We start from the raw sequence: 26,255 nt of genomic DNA on the forward strand, positions 1-26,255 counted from the left end.
CATGTTTTGAACATTGCAGTCACAACGAGGGGTAAAAAAAATAGTGAAGCCAAAAAGATAAGTACTGTAATGCTGTAGGTCAATAGTTACCTAAAACGAGAAGCATCCAGTGCAAAAATCCACTTTCTTATGTGCACCAGCAACATTATTTGTATTGCAAAATAAGTTACGTTCAGCCAGTTTTCTCTAACATTACATGAATGTAAAAGGTATGTTACTTCAACGTCTACAAATAATGCACAGGTTCAACGCAGATTTCCACAAACCAGTGGCAATTTATATTTGCAAGAATTGTGCGATGCATTGCACATAAAACCTTGCACATAATACCTTAAAAATACACTGCATGCATCAAGACAAATGTGAATCGTGCCTCAAAATAACAGCTGCGGATGAGACTTTAAAGGGAGGAATCTTGCAGCCAACAAGCATTCTGGCCACTTTTCTTCCTTTTTAACACGTAGAAAGACCGTTCCAGGCCATCTTGACAAAATTTTTAGAGAACTAAATATGTATGTACTATTTTTCTAGGTTGTATGCAAAAGTGATTGGAATCACACCCGAATGAGAGGTGGTGTAATACTGTATGAGTGGTTAAAACATTCTGACAAAAAAAAAAAAAAAAGAGTAATATGGGGATTTGTCACAAACCACTGCCCCCTTTTGCAGATCTGAGCTCAGTTCTCGACACTTTTCATCCTCTGTGTTTGTTTCAATGTTGGGCCGTGAGGGCCCCGCAAGTGCTTTTCTGCTGGCCTAAATAAATACCTGAATTATGTGATGTTAAATATATTTTGTCCGTCAACACTTAAATAATTTAAATTATCTGTCAGGTTCCTATTATTGCTTCTCCCTGGTTGCACTGCTTCCAGATGTGTGCCTTCATATGCAAGAATTTAACCAATCACATTTCCGCCATTAGTAGTTGCTTGGATCAGAAATCTACCCACCTTCACAAAAAATTCTGAAGGCTGTGTCCCGTAATATAAGTCTTAGAGAAAGCTGTTGGTTTGGCCAATGATTCAGATTCTGCGTCTGAATGCCAGCTAAAGGGGCTTGAAAAACGTCCCCGTTTTACAAACTATGACTGGCGAGGGGCGGTATCCCACAGAAGCGATTGCGCCAACAGCCATTAATAAAGGGAATATATTGTGCTGATTTAATAGCAAAAGGTCAAACAGTTCGAAGCGACAATCACTAATTCAGACGAGAGCTGAAGGCGTACAGTTTGTGTAAACTGCACGGTCCCCTATTGATTTGTTTAGGCAAGTAATTCTCAGTGTGGTATGAGAATTATTCTAGGTATGTAGACTGTCTCCAATGACTTGCAAATGACTCATTGAGTAATTCATAGAATGGTAGTAAACGATTCTATTTTAACCGTTAACTGATGAAATCTCTAAGGTCTCTTCTGCAATGCTTAGTAAATGTTTTTATTGCAGTTAGTAATGCTAACAAAAGTCGTGGAATCACTAAGATTCATATAAGAGGCTCAAATGTACAAAAACTTCTAAGAAAAATTGCTTCAGGATTCTACTGGGAGAAGGAAAACATACATTTTCTGTGATGTCACAAAGTCAGATTTTACATAAGAATGAAAAATTAAAGGGGGCAATTAACTTGTGGAGACTACAGTTCAGGTTTTACATGGGGGAAATATGTTGCCTGGCAGTGTTCCTTTGCTATTTCACAAGCCAGTTATTGCAGCCTCTTTCCATCGTGTACCTTCATTTATGATCCATTTGTGACAATTGTAAACCGGTTTCTGGTTAAGCCAAGGTAAGCCATTCATCTGGTCTAAAAAAAGGTAGAGGTCAAGTCATGTTTATTTGTACAGCCCTTTAAAGAGCAATCCCGGGAGTGCCAAAAATGTGTAGTCATTTTAAATGTCAACCCGCAGATATCAATAGGTAGATATTATATACTGTATGTATATTTACTTCTAGTTTGCAGGTGGAAACTCATTTGCAGGGCGTTTGGAAGATATCAAGACTATGTAGTTATCCTTTTACAAGAAAATTGGTATATTTTAGAAATAGTTACAGTACTTTGATGTCAGGAAACAAATGATTGTGCAGTTTAAAGGAGGGATAGAATATATTCACCCCCCAGCCGCTCAGGAGGAGCGCTCGTCTTGGGATCAGATTGCAGGTTCGATTCCCATGTCCTCCATGTTATATGTCAAAGTGTCCTTGGGCAAGACACTGAATCCCTAATGCCCCCAATAAGCAGGTCGGCGTCTTGCATGGCTGCTATTGGTGTGTGTGTGAATGGGTAAGTGTCCGCAACCCAATTTGGGTCCCCATCCAACAGCTGAAGAACACCGCTTTAGATTATTGAGAGCTTCAACGTGGATTGTTCAAGTTTGACGTAATATCAAGACAGCAACAAAGGTCCGTCAGAATAAAGCATTTAGAAAGAGACGAGAATGCAGCTACGTTGCAGGCAAAAACAGCCTTCTCACACTTTTTATTGGCCAATAAACAAAATTATATGCAGAGCATGTTTGTGACATCATACAGACACATGAAAACATTCTAAGTTAAATACATACAACAAAAACACTATCCAACTAAAACCGCTGCAGTGCTCAAGCTCTAACTGTATGTGCCATCATAAAGTTTGGGCAACTAAAATCAGTGATACAAGCATACAATATAATAACTTCGCTACCTATCGGACATAACTGACACAGAAAAAGGAAACAGTATACTGTCCATCCGGCTTCAGTTATATGATGGCCATCAAAATATGCAACAACAAAACGTTGACAGCTGGAGTACAATGATAACCTTACGAAGGAAGCTAAAACACGTTCATGGGAATTGAAGAAAATAAACCCCAAAATTTAAATTGGCAGTTTGAAGGAAAAATGCAGCAGTTAACCCAAAATATTTATTTATGGTACAGCCACGCAGAGCACAAAGTTGTCATGCACAGTTTTATACTTAAAAGGCTTGGACATTTAGGTTTTGCATCACACAACAAAGGAAAAAAAGTATGGTGTCCTGCTTTCACACTAGTTAAACAAGGACACATACTTTTCAGATAACACTGCCCGCTTGATAATTGCTTGATGTTTTTAGTGGAGTTAATTTTTCAAAACTAGCTTGATACCCACATCAACAACAAACTCATCAGATAAACGTCAACCGATGATGCATTTGTTTTCCTCAGAACCATCGTCTATTTAGCGTGGTACGGGTGCACGGACTAGCCATGCGATACAAGCTCAGACATGAACTGCAATTTTTCAATCGGTCGTCCATAGTCCACCCACCCCCCTCATTACCACGCGTTGTTTACTTTTTTGTGTAGCTTCTGCTACATGAGGTCAACAATTCTCCACACCAATTAGCAAATGCAGTCACGAAGTTGGAAAAAAAAGTTGATTAATCATATTCAAAATATTCCACGAGAAAGTTTTATACTTCTCACATGAAAAGCATACAGTTCAGTCTGCAGTGTCACGTTTAAATTAAAGTCAAACATCTAAACGCTTTGCGTTCTGTGTGACCATAGAGTTAAATTTTTAGGTCGTTTGGATCCCTACTCGCCTCAGGAAAAAAACATTTAGCTACTTTTCTCAACCAAAAATTACATCAAATTTGCCCATGACTCAGGAAACAACCAATCAGTCTCTGCTACAGAAAGCAAGTCACCTGAAATTCTTCGTTGGCTGAGCCTTTGGCAACTTTAACAAACGACTACAAAGGTAACATAAGGATATGATCTTACTGTATATTCTACAAATACAATATTAATCAAAATTGTTGTTTGGACTAGTGGGGCACCCAATAACATAAAATACCATGTAGTGACTTTTGCTTGGTTATGGCCTAATTAAATGATTTGTTAAAAAAAATTAAAACAACATTTTGGTCCCCTTAACCTTTACAACAATAAAGGTATGGTACTTGGTTACAATGGTCAACAATTAAAAACAATTTTAACTAAAAAAGGGAGTACTCTACTCAGTTTTGGGTTTTCTTTAAGGACAATTTTGATCATTTAGTAGTTAATATCTATTGAATACACAAGTTTGTCAATGAATGGGTAATGCCTTTAATTAAGTCAAGGAGTTGGTTAGCCTAATTCCAACTCACAAAAACCAGACTCCAACCGCGTAGATACCTCGACTTACAATAGACCAATTTAAGAGACCGCGCGATAACGCCCCGAGAGTGCCCGATAAGAGCAAAATATGTCAGTTATTGGCCTAATAGAATATAAAGAGCCAATAAAATTCAATCAGCTGTAATTACAACTTTCAAATATTTCATGCATTTGCATTCCTTACATTTGGGGCAGAACGGCGGCGCAGTGGTTAGCGCATGTGCGGCACAGTTCATGTCTTGGGAACCTCCTGCGTGGGTTCAAATCCAGCTCCAGACTTCCTGTGCGGAGTTTGTATGTTCTCCCCGTGCTTGCGTGGGTTTCCTCCGGGCACTCCGGTTTCCTCCCACATTCCATAGACATGCATTTCAGGTGAATTGGCCGGTCCAGATTGTCCCTAGGTGTGAATGAGCGAGTGAGTTGTCTGTCCCTGTGTGCCCTGCGATTGGCTGGAAACCAGTTCAGGGTGTCCCCTGCCCACTGATTGCTGGGATGGGCTCCAGAACCCCCGCGACCCTACTGAGGATAAGCGGTGTAGCTAATGAGATATTTGAATTGTTTTTAGTATGGGGTACTACAACGTGGTCATGTCTCTTTCCCTCTCCCTAAATATGCAAATTTTGTTTGTTCCAATGTTTTTTTCTCACACTACTGCCTGAGTTTGTGCTTCAACACCATTTTAAGATTGAAAGCCGTGTCACAATGAGTTACTTCCCTGTACTAGGCACCAAATATGCCAAAAATGTCATTTTTTTTAGGTTTTGTGCTCCCTTGCCATCACTGGCAAATATTTATAAATAACATTTTTTATTTAACATCATTTCAACACTACTTTTAAGAGACGTTTACCGGAACTGCATTTTATAGTAATCCTAAGCAAAAGTAAAGACACACAAACAAAAGGATCATACAAGTTTTCTTTTTTTTTAAATATCGTATGAAGTAAAAAAAAAAAAAAAAAATTTTAATTGAAAGTTTTCGTCCATCCCTATTTTATTTAGTTATTTTTGCGTAGAGCTACAGGATTCATTCGTTATGTGGCACTTTTTGCAATGAAAACACTTTTCTCAATTCCTCTGTTCTGCCAAATAGATCCTTGAATTTCATTTCTTTTTTAATAAAACAGCATTACATTTATAAAAACATTCAGTATTGACAGGTTTTTGACACATTTTCTAATGAATTCATCAGACACAGCTGGACCTTCCTGCGGCCGTGCTTGGCTTGTACAATACAGTACAACAGTACTCTGTAATACGAACACAGGCATGAGAATAGATCACAGCTCATTATTACAGTTTTACCTTTTTATTTATATTCATTGTTGCTTAAAGAGGATCTAGGATGCGCGTAAAATCAATTTTATCATCTGGTTGCATGCATTTATTTGCAAGCCAAAGTTTAGAGGGTGTTTTGAACTACCGTAAAATACACAATATAAGCCGCAGCTTCCCCCCCACGCATTCAACCCAGCGGCTTATGCAACGATGCAGCCAATCAATGCATTGTGTTTAACAGACGCCAGGGGCGCCTGAGCAATAAAGGTATGAGTGAGACATGTAGAATATGTGTCGAGGAAGACGCAAGTTTAATGTAACTACGTGCTTTATGCATGAATAAAACTAGCATGGACAAATTCTCATTATGGTAACGGTGTCATTGAAAGGGGAGGGATAACTTCCTTATTGGGAATGAGTTTACGAGTATAATTCGTAAACGGAAATAATGTGTCGAAACGAACGGATTACAAACCTGCAACATCCAACAAAGCAGAACGGTTATGGGCGGCTTCCCATTTATCCGTCGGCAATATTGTGCGTTTTGGAGTAAATATTTTACACGGTTGGATTCGATGTATTGTCCTGGAAGTAACAAAGCCATTTTCGCAGACATTCAAAAAAGTTGAATACAGCCAGGGGAAGTGGCGAGTTACCTTGGCTTTATAGTTTTCGGGTATCTTGTTTCAGACTGATCTTAATGTTTCTGTAATTAGTATATTTTAAACGGTCATCATATCTGGAATCCCAAGGGTTTAAGCTTTTTGATGATACGTGGCGCGACGTATTTCAGTGACTGGTGACATTAAACAGTCACAAATTTGTTGATCGAATGTCCAGCAGGCCATTGGAACTTTCAAGAGCTAGGGTACCAAATATCATTAAAACTCTCTGTATACCATTTTTCTTTGGAATGATCTTATGTTTCAATGTGGGCACATGCGGCTCATAGTCGGGTGCGGCTTATGTATACACAAAATGACCTTGCATTTAAAAATGTACTGGGTATGGCTTATAATCAGGTGCGCCTAATGGACCGAATTTTATGGTATGTCTAAATTGGTTTCATTTTACACCGGTGTCCTGACAAAACGTTGTACCCTGCCCAGACGTCCTACCGAATCTGACAGCGAATTTTGTTTTCTTTCTAATCGAGTAAAACCAGCAACACTGAAACTCAGAAATATTGCAACCAGAACTTTTGCTCATGACATACGAGGGTTGGCATGCATACATTCATCCATTCCATGATTAACGCAGTCAACAAGCACCATGCAAAAAAGCTACCACGGGAAAACACGCCAGGCTTAAAATCTACGTCAGAATACAGTATTTTGAAGCAGTGAAAGAGTAAAATAAGACTAAATCAAAACGAAGATTGCAAGTACTCTCCTTAGGAAATTGCAATCAGCCTTGTGCGCATGCGCACTAGGCATAGTAGGACGTTTTGGCAGAACACAACCATACAGTATATCACCAGGAACTGACCAAACATTGTAAACGCACCTTGCCTAAAAAATTAGAAACTCTTTGAAACTGACCTTTGATGTCAAATGATTTCAATTTCCTGCAATTATTAAGTACGGGTCTGTCAAAATATTTGAATGCGTAATTGCATTGACTGAGCAAAGTGTTTTTTATACATTAAAAACTGAAATCGGGCCATCAACATCGCAAGGCATTACTGGAACTGTATTTGTTCTCAATATGATGAGTCATGATGATATTCCCTTCAATTGCCAATCACCCTTCATAATTCCAAACAATTTGGAAATGTAAAAAAATATTCTACCTCTTTCCAACTCCAGTGACAACAATTTTTTGCATTCCATGACCATCAACATGAGGGCCAATGCGATACAGGAACAAAAACAGAAGAACACACATTTCAACTGGAAAAAGCATGACAGTGAAGAGTTCATTGAGATTGAAGCAATGCAACAAATGGTAACGTATTTTACAACAATCATAACTAGACGCAATGTAAAAACATTAGGATATCTACACAGCATGTAGCAAGCAAAAATAGCATCGCAATTGCATGTGTCAAACAAACTCAGCTTGTGTCCATGATGTATACAGAGGGCAGCAACATGAGCATTTACATAGCAAAAGAACATCATTCGACATTACCCCCCGGGTTGTCATCATCGTGATCAAGTTAGTAACTTCAAAATTGTCCAACCAATGGAACAAGCCTAAAAGTCGTTGGATGATGCTTTGAAACCAAACACGTTGAGGGCAGGAATAACTTCAATTTACAGTAAGACTCCTTTCACATTGTGATAATGTGACCCGGTTTGGAATTTGTGGCAACATTTGTACCAGAATTTTGTAGTTTAGGGAATTTTAACAGAAGGAGATAGGCGCAAAATATGAAAAAAAAAACATAAAATTTGGATAGGCTTCCACCGTTTCTAATGGCAGAGGACCAAAGTATTTTTCCATACTATTCTGCTGCTGATTTCACCCTCTGCGTTTTGCCATCAAAATCATACCAGGGCATTCATAAGTCTTTTTGTTGGCCCATGACATAAACTATACAAACAACTAAGATCATTTGACCATGTGTTGATCTTTTTAAAGTCCTTTTCGCTAAGCCAGAGTTCTGGACCCTCAACAACATCACCACTTTTGGTTAGTCAGGGCAGAACTTATACAATTAGCCAAATTTGACCAGAAGAAAATAGAATACAAAAATCAGCATCTACAATGAATTTGATCTTTCAAACTTATTGGTGTCTATATTTTTAAATACTGAAATGAAAGTTGTGAACAGTTTAGACTTCAAAGATTAAGAAAGGATAATTCCCAAGTAGCAAATGCATGAGTCAGCATGGGCAACAAAAACAGGAAACTCTTGCAATTAACACCCAATCAACACCTGCTCTGTCTGAAAGAGTATATTTAGAGTTTGTCTGGTGCAGTTAAAAGATTTGGGCCCCAGGGAAGGTTGTCCTTAGCCTAGACTAATTTTGACTTTTCGTGCACCAATGGGACGGTCATTTAGATCTGTAACTGCAGCAGAAGCTTCTTCCGGGTTCTGGAAGGCTACCATGGCTTCGCCAGTGGGCAGGCCTTTGTCGTTAAACTGCAAGCAGACAGATCCGGGAACAACCTCATAGCCATAGAAAAAGTCCATGAGCTCATCTGCAGTGACTGTGAATGGCATGTTTTGCAGCTTGACTATTGTAGGGGCAGCAGAGGGGGCTGTGGAAGCCCGTCGATTGTTTGAGTTGTTTGGTGCAGCAGAGGTGGTCAAGAGACCTTCTGGACCCGGGTTGAATCCTGGAGGTCCACTGGGAGGTGGTGCCACTTGTCGCCCTTGGTTGTTTTTATTGTTAAGCCCTTGGCCACCTATGCTTTGCACTCCTTCACTTGCTTTCCTGTTGCTATTGTCAAACGGCACTAAGCCTCTCATCCTTTCCTGACCAAATGTAGGCCTCACTGCTGCAACAGGGTGATAGCCTGATGGTTCCAGAAGAGGAGGTCCAGTTATGCCTGCAATGAGTGGTGGCGCGACCGCAAGATTGACTTCACCAAGTCCGACTCCTAAGGGTGGGAGAGGAGGGGGACCCGCGACACCATTTCCAGGCGGAGGGAATGGAGAGACAAACGGGGAGTTGAGATTTCCCATATTGCCTCTGAGGAAGTTTAAGTCTTCACCTCCAATGCCTGTAAAGGGATTTATTGGTGGTGGTTGTTGTGGAACTGCCTGGGTCTGCAAGTGCTGGCTCTGTTTCTGGCTCTGCTGGTTCTGCTGTTGATTTCTTTGGCCTCGCTTGTTTTGGGGTGGAGGATTCCTCTCAATTTCTTTCATCTGCTCAAAAGTCACTAGGTGAACAAATGCATCTCGACCATTGAGCTTCTGGCGGTGAAGTCTTTCAGTTTTACGGGCATCTTCCTCTGTCTGAACCTGAAAAACTGCTTGCCCTAAACCATTTCCATGGCTATCAGTCAAAACCTTTAGTGTGTCTTCATAAAGCCCAATGCCCTCCAAGAAAGCACGCACATCCTTCTTTGAGATATTATAAGGTATGTTGGTAATATGTGCACAGTTTCTTGGCGTTTTGAGGCCCTCCTGGTTCTTGCCGTCATTCTGCGTCGCGTCGCGCTTACGAATGGAGTCAATTCTTTCCACCATTCCCTTGTAGCTTATGGGATGCACTTGAATGAAGCGAGAGCCCATGTATTGCATGTGAGAACCCAGTGCAGTCTTGTAATCCTGCTCGGTTTTAAACTCCAGAAAGCCTTCTCCTGTGGCCCGTCCATTAGGGCCATAAGCAATGAACATGGAGTCTTCCACCACGGAGAGATTCTTGAAGAACTCCTTGACCTGTTTTTTGTCAGCCTCATATGGGAGACCCTTCAGATAAACAAATAATTCTTGGCGATGTGGAGATCTCGACCTCCCTCGCTGATCTCTACCAACTTCGACAATTTGACTGCGCCGTTGGGGCTGGTCTTGAATCAGACTGTTTGGTTTTGCACTATGTTGAGAAGTCATGCCTATTGTGCTATTATTGATGCTGGCCCACAGCCTGTCCGAGCCTGGGGTTACCTCAATGAACCTTTGACCCATCATGCCGCCACCCCGTTTTATCGCTTCAAAGCTATCATGGGGCAAGAAAAATTTCACTACAGCTCTGCCGGTTGGACGTCCCTGCCCGTCTTTCAAAAAGCGCACTCCGTCCACCCCCAGTCCCCTGAAAAAGTCCCTAATCTCCATTTCTGTACAGGAGAATGAGAGGTTCTGCAAGTGGACATACAACTCATCTGGACTGGACGCACTCATTGCAGTACCTGTGGCTGCAGCAGCCTTCATGTGAGCCTGGAGGCCAAACGATGCAAGTGACGTAAGGGGGTTAAAAAGCATCGGGTTTGGAGAAGTGAGAGGGAGGCCTGTGGCAAGTCCTCCAGGTGGAGGCATGGTGGGGTTGAAAGGTGGTAAGGACATGTGTGATAGGTGGGACATTGGAGGTACATGGGAAAGTTGGCTAACAGTTGGCACAGGGGGTAAGGATGCCATGGGAGGAGGAACAGTGGGCATAGCAGGCATAGTAGGAATGGAGGGCATGTTGGGCATGGGTGTGATGAGCGGCGGGCCTGCAGTGTGGGATGTCAAAGCTGTTGTCATGGCAGGGGCAGCGTTGTAGCCATGTGGATAGTTTGGTACCATACTTGCCAGGCTGGCGGCAGCCTTGTGAAGTGCAGTGTCTTGTGAAGAGCTTGCCGTCACGACTACGGGGGCATTAGTGAAACTTGGGTTTCCATGGCTAACACTTCTTCCCACTGATGCAGAAGGTATTGTGGGTATGGCTGCTGGGAGACTTTGGCGATTAGGCACCGTGGGTGGAGGGGCCTCAGATGCACCAGTGCCACCCTCAAACCTCCGCCTGCTCAACTCAATCATGTTTTGCATTTCAGTCTTGCTGCTGAGTAACAACGACACTTTGGAGGTCTTAATGGACCCACCAGTGCGCATCATCCCCAGGCGAGCGTCCTCGTCAGTGGCAAAGACAATGAAGGCTTCGCCATGCTCGCCACCCACGATGTGCACGCCCCCATCAGGAATAGTGAGGCCGGAGAAGAAGTGTCTGATGTCCATGGTGCCGGCCACTATGGGCAAACCTTGCAGTCTGATGACTACCGCCATAATGACAGCTAATCAACAGGCCTACAACCTGGGGAAAGAGTAACACTGCTGTCAGATCAGGAGCAAAACACCAGACTTGTGGTTTCCACATATACGGCAAACATGGCATGATATTTGATCCCAACACTCTGAAGTTTCGTCCCAAACTGAATTAATCAACGCAAGTGTTCTAACATTGAGTAATCTGAGTTAGAACACACTTGCCGGAATTATTTTTGCAATTCAATGCCTGCAGATAAGTGTAGCATGAGCATCTTAGCTGGCAAACAGGTGAGACAATAGCTTAAAGTCTTACCTGATCCCTGGTCAAATTTAATCACAATCTGAAAAACTAAACATTGTATTTTACAATACAATTTTTTTTTTCTAAGGGTAGGTTTAAGCATTCCCAAAAGTGGGCATTTGGGGACAACAACTTTAAAACACTAAACCCTTTGCAAATGTGTATTCTACTTCGGCCAGTTTATAAGACTTTATGAAAGAGTTGTAAATGTTGGAATTCTCTTTTCGTATCTCCATCACTATTGTGCACACTTGCATGTAAAATGTGTAAAAACGAATCACTAGTGGTGTTACGCACACTTATTTCAGGGTCTAATTTGAGTAGTACAGAGACATTTTAATATTGATTTATTCAGAATTTCATTGGCTAACTAATGTGTCAATCATTTTTTGAATCAGTCAATATTGTCCAAAGTTATTTGGAGGTAAGTGTTATCTTTTTTATCAATACAGGCATACATACAGGCTAGCTTGGGACTGCAATTGGCTGAAAAATATGTCAATTAAAAGTTCAGAGGTTAACGGCCTATACAAAATAATTTTACCAGTCGGTATATTTGTAATCAGGAATTATGAGGCAAAACAGGCAGCGAGCAATCAATATCAATACAGCGATTCTTATCGGCGGATTTTTCTATTTGTCAGCATTATCGTGTGTTCTGGAGTAAACATTTTACACGGTTGGATTCACTAGTCCCACCAATGTAAGGATCCCATGGTTGCGCAAGATCATTGAATTTGATGGCTGCAAGGCGACATCTTTGGTGAGCTATAGCAGATTTATAGTTTTCGGGTATCTTCAGGTTTTCTGTGATGAATACATTTTTAAATTGTCAGCATTTCTTGAATTCCTAGAGTTTAAAGGAATGATAAGGGGTTAATGTTTGACTTTGTTTTTTTTAACTAAATGCTGCTTAGGAGGTCTCTTAATCCCTTCACAGAACAACAACTCAATAGAACTTTAGGAAGATTTCTCAAAAGAACTTGTTGTGTTAATCCCGCAAACACAAGGTCACTTAGAAGAAAAAATAGATATACACAAAGTTTATGAATTAATAATGATTAAAAAAAGTATCAATTACTAAATTAAATGGAAGTATCATATTTTTGTTTAAATAATTTGTGAAGTTTGAGCCATTTGGGTTTTACTTGTGTCCAATCTACAAGAACCCCTTATTAGAATAAACACTGAAATCCATTTCAGAAAGTAAATACATAAATGATAAAAAAAAGTATCAAGTGGGTCTTAAAAGTCATTTTTAAAATGTGTGGCTGGGGATGTTCTTTTTTAAATGCAACAATGCAAGTATTAGTTTTTCTTGATATGGTAAACTATGCTCCTTGGTTCCACAGTTGAAGAGGGCTGTCATGTATAAAACAAAGTTGTGCGGAGAATGACCATTTTATAGGGAAGGAGTTGTGCACACCCTGTTTGGCATCGCACAAATACTATCTTTAAGATAGCAGTCGCGCGGATGTAGGCAACATAAGATAAAATAGTGCTTTTCTTTTTCTCTGCTTACCCTAAAAGGAAGGGCATCAAACGCCACAGTCTTGAACTAAATCCCTGTGCTAAGATAGCGAGCTAACATGCTAAAACGGAATTAGTAAGTATTTTTAGCTAAGGACAAACAGGAAATTTCCCCATCCCTTTGACAAAGTAATGACATGATTGCGCTTTATCTTACAGATCAGTTCACTTGACGGTATTCTTGAACTAGCCACACTGCGGTGGAAGTGAGCCACTTAGCGTTTTTTTGGTAGTAGCTAACAGAAAATTGAAGTTCTCAAGCTGTATCGGTCGGAACGCTTCTCTTTGCAACATTGTTGAATTAAGACTTCTGGTCTGAAGTGATACTTATAAGGCTATTTCATTACAGGGTTTGTTCAGTTTTTTCATGGCCAAATTCAAGCAAAGGTAGAAATACAGCGCCAATCAAAAAGTTTTTTGATGGCTTTAATGACTAAAATAAATTCGCTACTTTGCTGCTACCACATATTTGCGCTATTTTGCGCTGTTTCAATCAATGATCTACAATCTTTTTGTGTCAATAGGCTGCTATAAACTGACATGAATTCTGCCGGTCTGCCTTAACAATGCACACACGCATCTTCAAAACATCACACAGAAAGAGTCATTAGGAACGGGCTTTACCCTGTTTACGGGTACTTTGCTTGACATTTGGTAATCATTTCAGGTATTATTTTTGATTACAGAAATCAAAACGGACTATGGAAGTAAAGGTAAGACCTTGAACACGGGCCTGACCCAAAATTCCGGTCAGGCTTAAAATGTCAATAGTTTCGTTTAAGTTTAGGCCCGGCTTATCTCACGCTGACTTTTTTTCTAAATGATCCACCCATCATTGTTCTTCGTTACTTTTTTTTGTGGATTCCGTCCCCCTCGCATCCACGCGTTCGCAGTAGAACCCCTCCTCTTCCTTCCAAGTGCTCACAGATAATATATGAAAATTTGGGGTTCTCTTCAGGCTCAGTTCCTCAAATGAAGTTAATTCTTCGCGCTCCGCTGGTTCCAGATTTGATATCCACGGGCCGGGTTGGGTCGGACTGGATTGTTAAGGCACGATCTTACCTCTTTATGGTAGCTAGACAATGATCGACGCCTAGATACCAATAACAAGGAGAAATATGTTAGAACACACACACACTCAATAAAAAAGTAATATTGAAATAGGGAAACATATTTCCACAGGTATGGGTCCACTTGGCCAGGTTATGCCTGTTTTTCCACGGTGCCTGTTCCGTACGCCAGTACCCATTCTATGATCTGGATACATTCCTTTGCATTCCACCTTTTGTGCTCAAAAAGGGCTTAATTGACTACTTCTGAAGACACTGGGTGGCGAAGAATCGTGGTTGGCCGACAAAAGTGGGTATTGCTTCTAGGTCCATGAAGTTCCTGCCTTTCGATTGGATGTTTGGCCATACATTAGGTACAAAAGCTAAAGGGGGGAGTTTGGGTTGTTTTTTTTTCAGCAATTGCTGTGTATTGGCAAACTCAGCTATTATTCTCTGGTCAAATGAGGAGGTTTTAACATTCTCGGAGAGAAAAAACATCCAGCAGCAACTAAGTAATCACGCAGAATCATTGTGTAAATCAACACTGCTCTTTTACCTCGTTCGGTAGTGTTCACTTCAATACACCCCAGTCAAGTCAAGTCACATTTGTATGGCCCTTAATCACAAAAAAAGGGAAGCGCAGGCCACACTTACAACATCCCGGGAACTGAATCCTGCATGCCGGTAAAAAACAAAAAAAAAACTCAGCATAAGAAAACTCTTTCCCTCTCGATTGCATGGATAGGGATGCACCAAAAGAAAATTTTTGGTCCAAAAGCGAAGATTTGAAATGCTTTTCTAAAAAACTAAAACGCTGAAATAGTGAATTTTTCCAGGAAAACGGGAGGAGGGAACAGATAAAGAATCAGTTAGAGGTGTGTAATGGTTACACTTGCATTTTCGTCAAAGTAATAATAATCATAGAAGATTTAACTTTTGCTCCACATAGACCCAAAAATGGCCCAAAGTGCACTTTCAGTTGATAATATACCAGTCTCAAAAATTTGGTTCAAACTTCCAACCAATACGTTTCCGACCTAGCGGTATGGAAACACTATTGTGGAAAAGAGGCTTAAGACAGCAGTCCTGGGTTCTCCATTTAGGAAGTTGTTTTGTAAAGCCATGAAAAATAAAGACACCCCTCTTGGTGGTGTCAGATTTTGTAAAATGTCCATCCAGTCATCAAACAAGCTCATTTGTCAAAGAGGTAATGAAGCATTAATTTCTTATCTAAAAGATCAGTTTAATAAAGAATTCTCCCAACTGAAAAAACCGAATCATTGCCATGTTACAAAAGGCCATGTAACCGCACTGTATTGCCTCTGCAAGCATTCTGGACGACACCTGAACCAAGTCTAATCAATTGCACAACAATTGTATGACAAACAAACCAAAACCACATCACCAGTCACCATAAAAAAACTTGCCCCAAAATTGAAATGCCAAAGATTTTCTTGGTCTCACCAGCCATTAAAAATTAGCAATAAATATTGTGATCATTATACAACAGCAATGCAGAAACCAGTAAAACAGTGAGCATTTTTTTAACGCACTGAAGCACATAATTAACCAAAGCAATGCATTTATTAGCATGAGTAAACAACTCAGCAAAATACAAGCAGCTCATTGGAAAGTATCAAAGCACATAGCAGCACTACAAAAACGAAATCCCCATACAAAAACAGACAGCTTGAACGTGCCACAAAATTGGTTTTGCGAAATTATGTTCACAAAATCATGAAAACTATCTTTAGGAAGTGTTCACTGGAAGTATTTCTAATTCCTAATGATTTTATATCATTGTCTATGCAAAGCAATATCAAATCACAATCTGAGGAATTTAAACACAAATCTCATGTTCCTATAACAATCACTTTCACAAACTGTGTTGCGAGAAGACACGCAAAAGACGTGTGTTTTCTACCAAATAACAGACCTTTTTTAAAAAAAAAAAAACGCACAAACACAATAGATAAATAATGTTAGATTCTGTAGAGGCAAAAGAACTTCACAGCTTGATTCCAACCTAGCTACAGAAGTAAATTTCCAAAATTGAAAACGAAAGAAACCTATACTACATTTAGGCAAACTACCAAAAATGTGAAAAAGCCAAGGAGGTTAGGACATTCATTTAACACGCAAAAGGTTCCTGGTTCGAGACCGTGCAGAAACATATGTTGGCCTGGAGAAGAATTGGCGCCACAAGGCTGTACTTGAGCTCTTCCAACCCTGGACAAGTAGTACCATGCTTGGTGATAAGGTGACTTGACAATCTTCAAGAGCACCTCTTAAAAACTCTAAAACAAAACATATTTTGAAAGAGTACCAGACCAAGATATACCAATCAAATCAATCATTTCCAATCAGAAAAAAGACAATAATTGTCAAACGATCAAGAAAAAAAGCTTGCATTATACATTGCACATTAATCAGCTGACAGTATGAAACAATCATTTTAGTAAGTTTGGGGGGGTGAGTGCATTTTTTTCCATTGCATGCATACCCAGCAATCAAATTTAAGACCTCCGCCTAAAAACACAGCAATTATTGAGTGACTAAAATGTACCATGTGGTGCACTTCACTGCTCAAACTTAAACAACAAACATTTAAGGCTGCAACAATTAGTAGACGCTGTTGACAAAAAAAAAACCACAATAGAAACACTCAACAATTAATGTCATTGTCAACTATCGTCGCCAGACCTGTTTTTCCGAAAGAGGCATCTCTACTAGAGGGTGATCGATTATCAACACTGATATTAGGGAATTTAACGGATATCGGTATTGGCATTTTCATTTATTAGGCAGGTCGCTTATTTTAGTTGAGCTATAGCTGAGCCTCTCTCTACCTCTCTTCTCTCCTCCCTCTGTCTGGGACAATACCCACACTGCGCCTTCTGATTGGATAAGCGACCAAGGACTGAGCCACTGAAGCAGGGCGATTATCGGAGTAAACAGCGGCAGCTCTGCTAACTCCGGAGTGCTGACATGCCTCTGAATCAAGACCACTGATAATAATGAGATTTTAAAAAGAACTGTGGTAGAAAAGCATGAGAGTGATTATGAGATAACTTAAAAACTATACTTAACTTCTTGTAGGAAGGGACGTTCAAGTGGAGACCAATATGTAAGTTTGACAATCACGCACGTGTTTGTTATTGAGAGGATGAAAAGCACGCTCAAGTGGAAGACTGTGTGATTACCATAAGATTAGTTCTAAAACAGGGAGGCCCACACTGCTAAGCCTAATTTTATTTCTTGCACTGATAGTTTTTGGTTTAGGTGAAAGATAAGTCAAATGAGTTGTGTTGAATTGCAAATGTATTTACTGTAAATGTTTTAGAGAGCTCTTAAAGTTTTATTTGAATCTATTACAAATATTATTTTTGCATTATCTAAAAAAATGTACGCCAATTTTTAAGCTTTTTAATATTGGCTGAAAATATCGGTTATCGGCCTCCTCTTATTACCAATAATCGGTATCGTCCCTGAAATACCTTCATCACCAATAGCGGCTCTGGCGGTAACATACAGAAATGGCGGCATCAACATCAGCTATGGTCGCCTTCTCAAGTTTGGCAGCATTTTAGCCAAAATACGACTGATAAAAAGACTTGTAAAGTTTGCAAAGCGGACCTTGCGTATCATGGAAGTAGATCAGTGACGCAGGAACCTTTGAAGAACATGTTGAACAATTGAATGAAACCCAGTCTGACTTGCCTCGCTAAGATTTTAGTAACATTCAATCCAACACAGTTTTTATGACATTCATTGTACATTTTATGTGTATGTTTCACCATAACAGAGAGCTTGGGCATTATGCCAGACTGTGCCTGGCCAACATATTTGAAATTAAATGCATGCAGTCCGAAGAATAAAAGTCAGTTGTTAAAACTGTTTGATTTCAAACTGTTGAGAATGGTTAAGACTTTGTGGTTCATCACTAAATGTCCTTCACAAAATGGACATCACATTTATTTAATTTACCGTTTTACTGTTGCTTTTGTGCCTCTTTTTGGTTTACATGAATAAAAATGTTTACTTGATTTTAATTAATTATTCATATGCTAGTCCCTAAAAATGGACAGGGTTTCATTTATATATCTATATACTGACAGACACTGTGCCTGATTAGTTTTAGGTAGGGCAATTTTTTGTACGAATTCCGCAGTATGTTCAATAAAAGATTTTTCATTCTACTGATGTTTTTAGTGTTTTATCATTTGTAACACAATTAACCTTATGCTAAATTTAAGAAAAAAAATATTATACGATTATTCGACTAATTGTATCAATAGTCGGTGACTAGTTGACTATGAAAATAGCCGTGAGTTGCAGCCCAACAAATATTACACCCTTTTCATGGCCAAATTCAAGCACTTTGAAGGACAAGCTTTTCTCATTTTTCCAGGATTAATAAAAGAAATACGGTGTGAATCATGTCTTTTGCAGAATCACAAATATGTCAACAATTTACATATGCGATTTTTTTTTTAATCTTGTGTATGCATTTATCAAGACATTTGATATTTAGATTTTGAGAAAATCGCAAACATATTTGTGGATCTGAACAATACATGTGTCAATTTTGTTTTAGACAAATCACTGCCCAGATAGGTGTTGGGTAAAATGCCAGTGATATGTAGCATACATCTTCAGTTGCAGGAAGTTCTTGCCATTAAAATTTACCACAGAGAAACACTGCCTTATTTTTTTGCATGGCCCCAAATAAAGGTCTATTATTGATACATAATCCCTGCCCTAATACACATTTCATAGTGCTCTTTTAAGGTGTAGCATGCACCTGTCCTCTCCAGCGCGACCCATAGGAGGGCGATTAAGCTTCTAGGACTACGCCATAGAAACTTACGCCAGCTTCAGTTAATCATGAGGTAAGAAATGCAATGGCAAAGCAAAGCCACCACAGAGCGGTGTCGGCATCATAATGAAGTAAACTTGTTGAGAAACATGGCAACAATTTCAAGTATTTACAAACATGTTACCAAGATTCAAGCCTTTTCAAGGATTTCAAGCACCCGTACACCCTGAATAAAATATGTATTTTCATTGTACTCATATTTCTGGTGTTTATTACCATTTGCAACATAATTGAATCAACTCCATGCTAAGTTCATGAAGAAAAAAAAAATATAATCATTCAATTATTCGACTTATTGTTCAATAGTCGGTGATAAAAAAATAGAAGTTTGTTGCAGCTGATAGATAGATAGATAGATATAATCACACAGATAATATCACTCAAGCAGCAACTTAAACATAAATTTGAAAGCTTTTCAATGAAGAAATGGGAATTGACTCGTCAACACAACGTCTTCTGTGAGTAAAAAACACAAATCCTATTTTACACACACTTCCTAAACAAAACAACACATTGATAGACAACTAATCACACGATAACAAGCACACATGAAAAATTGGAATATGTGCATTGCAGTGTTTCCCATACCATTGGATGTTTCCCTGGACCCACCAGTGTCTCATGAACTTGTATCTATTCAATAATGTATAGAGTGCACCCCTATTACTTTTTCATTAGAAATTGGTATAAAATCTTGCCTTACTTTTTCTCAGCTCAAACTTTGCTGTTGGACGCAACATAAATCAAACCCCGGTCGCAGCAATGATAGCACATAATTCTTACCACTGGATCAACAGTGGTCTAGATAACAGCTGAAAAGCAGTCAATGTTATATCATTATTACACTATTTTAATCACAGTACCAGAGACGAATGGTAATTTTGTTGTGCGGCTCACATAAATTTGTCACTGACAATTCTTAGAATTTAAGATTAGAATAGAAAGACACACAATGATTATAGATTTTGCTTCTCGAGTTCGCTCTAAAATGCACGAGATCAATGCGTTTGGATTAAAAAAAATGGGCAGCATTTTTTTCCGAGGACCCCCCTAGCCTGTCCACCCACCAGTCTCACTACATTCTATGGAAACACTCCATTGATTGCAACTACACTGATTTTACTAAACTTAGTGTTATTTTAGTGTACGAAACACTATTTAGCCTAAAGAACAATATTAGGAAAACATGCAAGTTCTAATGGAAGTGGATCAACGTAAACGAGCAGGCTACGCCCCGTTAGCTATTGTGCGTAGGTGTGTGTGGTAGCAGACCAGAGTCGCCATTTTTCAGCGGCTGTTGTTATAAACCTTTAAGCATTTAAAGCATGTATGTGGGCCACTTTTGTCATTCTTACCGAGAATTCTGTCAACTAACACACTCGAGTGTGATTCATGCACGGATGTCTTGGTTGCTCACTTCCGTCTCTGCAGAAAAAAAATGGTTAAGAAAACGCAAGCAGCTGGGACATCGGCTAGTGCACATGAAAATGTCGGTTGAAACAACGCGACAACTTGCAACTCTCACGATAATCGATGAAAGTGCAATGTCACCATCTATCGGTGGATTGGTCGAATCGTGTGCTAGTCCATTGACAACTGCAGTACAGTCCGACCATAGACGTAACCAGACCGTTTTTGCGGCTGCTCAAACGCCCCCAAATTCAACTTAAGCTCCCCCAAACATTATAACGGTATTTTCCTTAATAAAGGACAGGATAAGGTTAAATATAATAAAAAACGCTGTAAATATATCAATCAAAAAAGGTGAACAACGCAGCGTCAGAAATACTCCACTGCCTTGAATGGTTCAGTCCGTTTAAATCCAAGAATCGCTCTCGCCCCACCACCCAACCCGCTCCGTTTCACCTGGCTAGAGTCACTTGCGGCATAGCGGCAGAGTCTGTGGAGGCTCCATGTGCATTAAGGTGAGGGTATATTATTACGCCAAGAGGGACATAATTCAATTAAAAAAGGAACCTTCAATTAATAAAAACAGGCATAGAACCATACCTGTCAACCTGTACGGTTTTGCCGTACAAAGTACTTTTATTATGCATTTTAAGACGTGTACGACGTACAAAAAAATCTGTATGGAAAAACGCAAATTTGTCAATTATGGGAACCATCCGGTATACACCGACTACCACGAAACAGCAAATCAATAAAGTCAAACAAGTTCGCCGCGGAAGCCTCTATCTCGGTATCGTTTTTTTTCGTTGCAAACAAAGCGAGTGGTTTGATGTAGTGAAAGGAAGTCCGTCTCTTTTTAGAGAACCGGCTTTTTCGGCTTAACTCATTACAGAGAGCCGGCTCTCAAACGGCTCACTTGCTTTGATGCATTATAATACGAATTATTATGTTGTATAAAGAAGTTAAGAAAAAAAGGAAGTATGAAATGAGAAAATGAAAAAAGACAGGTGTGTGGTTTTCCCTTTAATCAGTATATTACCAATAATTAAATGCAGAAAATGAATTCATAATTTGAATTATAAAATATATTATTCTACTTAATTATATTTGCATGTATTTTTCCTTCTACAGTGAACGTCCAAGCTACTTAATTTTTGAACTTTTTTTATAATAAACCTCATTCAAGTCGAGCAACTCAGGATCTCACAACAAAATGTTTATTAACAATATATATGATATAACGAAACACATGTACAATATAACATGTTAAACTACATAAATAAACACGGTTGGAAAAAAAATACGGTGTAAGATTATTTTGTAAGGGAAAATAGGGCACGGAGCCGTAGAGATTGACAGGTATGTAGAACAAATGTTTAATTGATAAAAACAGCCTTAAAACGAATATTCAATTGATAAAAACTGCATTTAAAAATAAGAATTCTTTAGCAAAATATTTTAATAAAATGTTATCATAATTGCATTTTCCATGTTATATCACTTTAAGTGAAATTCTAAAAAAAAGTTTTTAACAAGCCAGACATTCTGGGTGCTCAGCAGCCCCAAAGCTCTGAGCCTAAAATCGTCCCAGAGTCTGAAAGCTGTCTATCCGGAAGAGCCTCTACGGTGTGTCCAAGAGTAGACTGGTCTTTTCCGGACATTAAGAGAAAAGGCAAAGATACTGTTAAGGCCGAGTCCCATTCTTCGCACTTTCACTCGCTATGTGCCCTAGTCACTCGGTTTGCGCGTTCACGTGAAAATGGAGTGTGTCCCGATACTCTCAAGTCCGAGGCAGAAGTGACCTCAAACCATGTCGTAACCACTTCAAGACCGAGGGGGCTCCCTACCTCACTTGGTGGCGAAGTGACTACCCAGAAGGCTTTGCGAATTCTCAATATCAACAAACATGCCCGGAAAGGAACCGCACAAATGTAAGTAGTTTTCCACAACCACGCATGTATTTGCAACAAAATGTATTGAGATATCTTAGTTGGACGTAAATGAAATAGAAAATCGTATTTTCGCGTTAAAACATGAACATTGCAAAATCGCTACTTTACGAAGTGCACAAATCTACCAAGGGAGCTGCCAAAAAATAATCTTCACGCTACAAACTCTAAAGTAGGATAACTGCAGAAAATCACGGTTCAGCCCATCCCTGTTTGTATCTTAAACGAGTCGTGCTTTTACATGTACATGGCCAGTCGCTAAAGGAGCATAGTCAGAATAACGTTCTGGACATACGCGCTTGTTTACTGCACACAATTTCGGGTGTCGTGTTTTATTTACAATATGATTATTTCATGTGAGATCAGAATGCATTAGTTTTCATCATGCATTATGAGTAATGTCTCCGAATTTCACGTGGAAATACAGTTGAAACAAATTACTATCACACAGTCCACTGCCTTCTCTGTAAACACATATTAAGTAAACTAATTACCTTTTCAAAATGTTGTCCAAATGTGGAGACAATTCTAAAGCATATGTGATGCTGGCCAATAGAAGGCTCTTACAGCCATAAGAATAACATGTCAATTTTGTGTATCTATTCACTATCAAATAATTATCCAGAACACATCCTATAATTTCTCACATCAACTTGTTGAGCATCCTATACACAGTTGTTTTTGTGCAATACACAAGCATTAAGTAATTCTTGTTTTTTCCACCCAACCTAAAGGCCAATGTAGAACGTCCCGTGGAAGAGCTGGCCACCATCACAGCTACCACGCCATCCACACCGACGGGCACGTCGTTGGCATCTTCTAATCCGGCGCCAAACCCCAAATCACCCAGAAAAAAAAGGAAGCACGATACACTCCTTGACTTTTTGAAAGCGGAGTCTGCCGGAGTGAGGAAAAGGCTCGAGGAAACTGTGGCCAAAACTGAGCGGTTCCCGTCCTTTTTGGGAAGCTCGTGGACAAATTTCCAGAACAGTGACATCCCTGCAATGTTTCCCTTTGTTTTATAAAAGGAAAATATTTTATTTTATTAAGAACTCAATGAAGTTCCAGTTTGTGTTTTCCAGCTTTATGGAAGTATTGGTATATTTTTGTTACAATTTGTGACATATTATTTATTTACTATTATGTATTTCGGCCCAATGTGATTTTGTTTTTCTGAAAGTAAACTATTATTTAAACTGGAGTGATTTGTAGTTGTTTTCTGTCCAACAGTCACATAGTTCACACACAGTATCTCACATCATTATGAAATAAACCACCAAGGTGTTACTCAAAATAAAGATGTTTATTGAATAGTAATGCAGAAAAGCACGGAATGCAAATGTGGGTCTGACTTCCAAAGCCTAAAACATGGCTTTTGGGCAATTTATTCCATATTAACTGTGGACAATTCTGTGTATCGTGGACCTTGGAACCCTGAAGACCCGTGACACCACACGGTAGGACAGACCGTGGGCCAGCCAGTATAGGCCCTCCAGCCATGGCCCTGTTCCCTCTTTAGCAGCTCCTGCAGGGCCCACATGACCTTCTTGCTCAACCTTAAGTCCTGAATGAGTTTTGACTTCACATCGAACCATAAGCACAGGATGGGAACATTCCTGTCCAACCTGTCCACGCTTATGGGACAGCCACTCTGGAACACAATAGATAACAGACAATTTAGACATAAATGTGGGCATAGATGATGTAAGCATCATGAAAACATGTTGAAATGAGCTTTTTTATATCCAATGACAACTCTTTTGAATTAAATTCCTTATGAACCAAGGTTTTTGGGTCGTACAGGGAAGTTTGGTGACGATATTATGTCAGCTTAAGGGTCAGGTGGACTGTTCTTGTGTTTGTTTACTTTTCATCATGTCACACACTAAAGACCCCTACTATATGTCATAAAATGGCATTAAGATACTAATAAGTAGATTGCCATTTATGTCTACACAAACATAAGGTATTATGTGAACGTGCATTGTATGTTAACTTTTACTGTATTTGACCGAACGGGTCATTTTTTTAATGAGTGTACGTACCTTGTAAAGATGAATCAGCACTACATAGCGCCGAAGCTGTCTTCAGTATAGCACATTTCTCCTCCGTTTATTGGAGACACGGAAAAGATGATGAGCTTTCAGGCAATCGGTAATAACACAGCAGTAGCGGGCATTTTTAACGTTGCACGAACTCTCCAACTGACACACTACAAGTTGAGACTCGAGTTGTTTACATGTGACGTAGACCAATACGTCACTGAGGTCTACAGCCAATTAATATTACCGCCATCTCCTGGACAGGGGTGGAACCTTGCAAGTCTTGTCCAAGCCATCTCCGCTTTGCACTTCACTCGCGGAGGGCACTCCTCTTCGAGGGACCTCACTGGAGGGTCCTCAGGGCCGAGTGAGAGAAATGGGATTGGGCCTAATCTACTAAGGGCCGTTCGCTACTTGGGGGACTTCAACCTTTTTCAAACAAAGAGCTACTTTTTTGCTACCTTTTAGCGCAAAAAGTACCCAGTTTTGTATGAATTTGTAAAAAATGACAACTTATATTGTTACTATATTATCACCAGCTTAATTATTGGAAGTAGGGTTATACAGACTCCGCCACCACAAAAAAATCAGAAGCCAAAACTTTAGTTTGAAATACTATCTCTACCCACAACCTTATTTCGGACACGTAAAATCGGTTTCAAACCACAAATTGCAGGCCAAACCCTTGCTCTTAACCCGAGCCTTACATCTAATTCTAGCTGCAATTCTAGCACTAACCCAGTTTCAAACCTACCCATAGGTCCTAACCTATTTTAGAACCCTACTTGCCTAAGAAACAACAAATGGTGTTCATACGACCCAAGTGGTCAATCCAACCAACCGACCATCCGACCATCTGACCGACCGACCAACCAACCTGTCATGGTTAGTGATGTTTTGTTGTGCTTGTCTGATCTGTGCATGCGCGCACCGGATTTGTACGTTGAGTGTGAAAAATCAGAAAGCAAACAGACAGTTACGATCCTGAATGGTGCGTCCTTGTGTACTATCTTGTTTTAAAACCATTCCGACGTTTATGAAATCATCACACAACAAACCAACCAACCTTAAACCTACACCTAACTCTAGCTTTAACCCAAGCTCCAACCCTATTTCGGAACCCTAAATTTACTTTTATGCCTTGATAAGGAGCCCAAACATTAGTTTTCATCTCTAGTCCCTATCCTATTTTAAAACCATAAACAAATTTAAAACCCTTATTTGAATCCCAAACCCTAGCTCCTAACCCTAGCCCAACACCTGGCTTAAAAAACATGGCAACCATTTCAAGCATCTACAAACACTTCACCTAAAATTGTCCTCAGGGGCCACCCTGGGGACCACAGGCACAACGTTGGAGATCCCTGTTGTAAAAGAAAGATTAAAGATTTGAGGTCCTGGAAAAAAGGGAAAAGCATAACACTGGATTGTGTGAGGAGTGTCAGAAGGAAGTCAGTGAAGCATCTATAAGGTAATGGACTGCAGGACGTACAACATGCATCGGGAGGAGGTGAAGAAGGTGGTGGTAGAAGGAGTGAATTAATTATCGCTGAAAGGATTGCTGGACCCAGATAATAAGCCTCAATGAAGCATCCTTTTGCAATTTTTGAGGTGTTACGCATACTTGTCAACCTGTACGTTTTTGCCGTACAAAGTAGGTTTATTACGCATTTTAAGACGTGTACGACGTACAAGAAAATCTGTACGGAAAAACGCAAACTTGTCAATTATGGGTACCATCCGGTATACACCGACTATCACGAAACGGCAAATCAATCAAGTTAAACGAGTTCGCCGCGGTAGCCTCTAGCTCGGTAATGTTTTTTTTTCGTTGCAAACAAAGCGAGCGGTTTGATGCTACTGTGCGCATGCGTCTGTCACCTGGGGATTTGCCATCATGCATCATTCGGATCACACGTGAACAAAGCGAAAGCAGAGCAGTAAGCCTACATTACAACATAGTTTTGAATTTTCTTTGGATACAATCGTCAAGTCGCAATTGAATTAAAACGCCGTAAGTCATTCTGATCTGAAAACAACAGGTGAGGTTGATTGAGTAAATTT

General features: G+C 39.7%; 2 protein-coding genes and 2 long non-coding RNA genes across 4 annotated transcripts in view; 2 read left to right on the plus strand and 2 right to left on the minus strand.

Annotated features, from left to right (window-relative positions):
• The window catches only part of LOC148363625 (copine-1-like), a 45,925-nt gene extending 25,630 nt beyond the window's left edge, over positions 1-20,295 (minus strand). The window contains exon 1 of the mRNA XM_088337583.1: positions 20,146-20,295. The gene's annotated coding sequence lies outside the window, so the exon portion shown is untranslated. The remainder of the gene's footprint in view (positions 1-20,145) is intronic.
• Positions 1,630-13,942, plus strand: LOC148363626 (uncharacterized). Its single transcript, XR_015850669.1, has 3 exons — positions 1,630-1,779; positions 7,202-7,340; positions 10,821-13,942. It is a non-coding gene; the product is annotated as an uncharacterized LOC148363626 (long non-coding RNA).
• Positions 2,436-20,280, minus strand: rbm12 (RNA binding motif protein 12). Its single transcript, XM_088337581.1, has 2 exons — positions 20,146-20,280; positions 2,436-11,077 (listed from the first exon to the last, which is right to left on the minus strand). The coding sequence occupies exon 2, from the start codon at positions 11,047-11,049 to the stop codon at positions 8,353-8,355; it is 2,697 nt and encodes an 898-aa protein (XP_088193707.1). The 5' UTR covers positions 11,050-11,077; positions 20,146-20,280; the 3' UTR covers positions 2,436-8,352.
• A 1,790-nt stretch (positions 20,296-22,085) lies between the features above and the next one.
• On the plus strand, positions 22,086-23,350 carry LOC148363628 (uncharacterized). The gene is made up of 2 exons (XR_015850611.1): positions 22,086-22,131; positions 22,884-23,350. It is a non-coding gene; the product is annotated as an uncharacterized LOC148363628 (long non-coding RNA).
• The last annotated feature ends 2,905 nt before the right edge of the window (positions 23,351-26,255 follow it).

Source organism: Urocampus carinirostris, chromosome 6 (genome assembly GCF_059441175.1).
Source record: "Urocampus carinirostris isolate Australia breed hairy pipefish chromosome 6, RoL_Ucar_1.0, whole genome shotgun sequence".
In the NCBI taxonomy this organism is placed as follows: Eukaryota; Metazoa; Chordata; class Actinopteri; order Syngnathiformes; family Syngnathidae; genus Urocampus; species Urocampus carinirostris.

Coding starts and splice junctions, on each gene's coding strand:
- rbm12 (XM_088337581.1), bottom strand. CDS start 11,049: ATGGCGGTAGTCATCAGACTGCAAGGTTTGCCCATAGTGGCCGGCACC.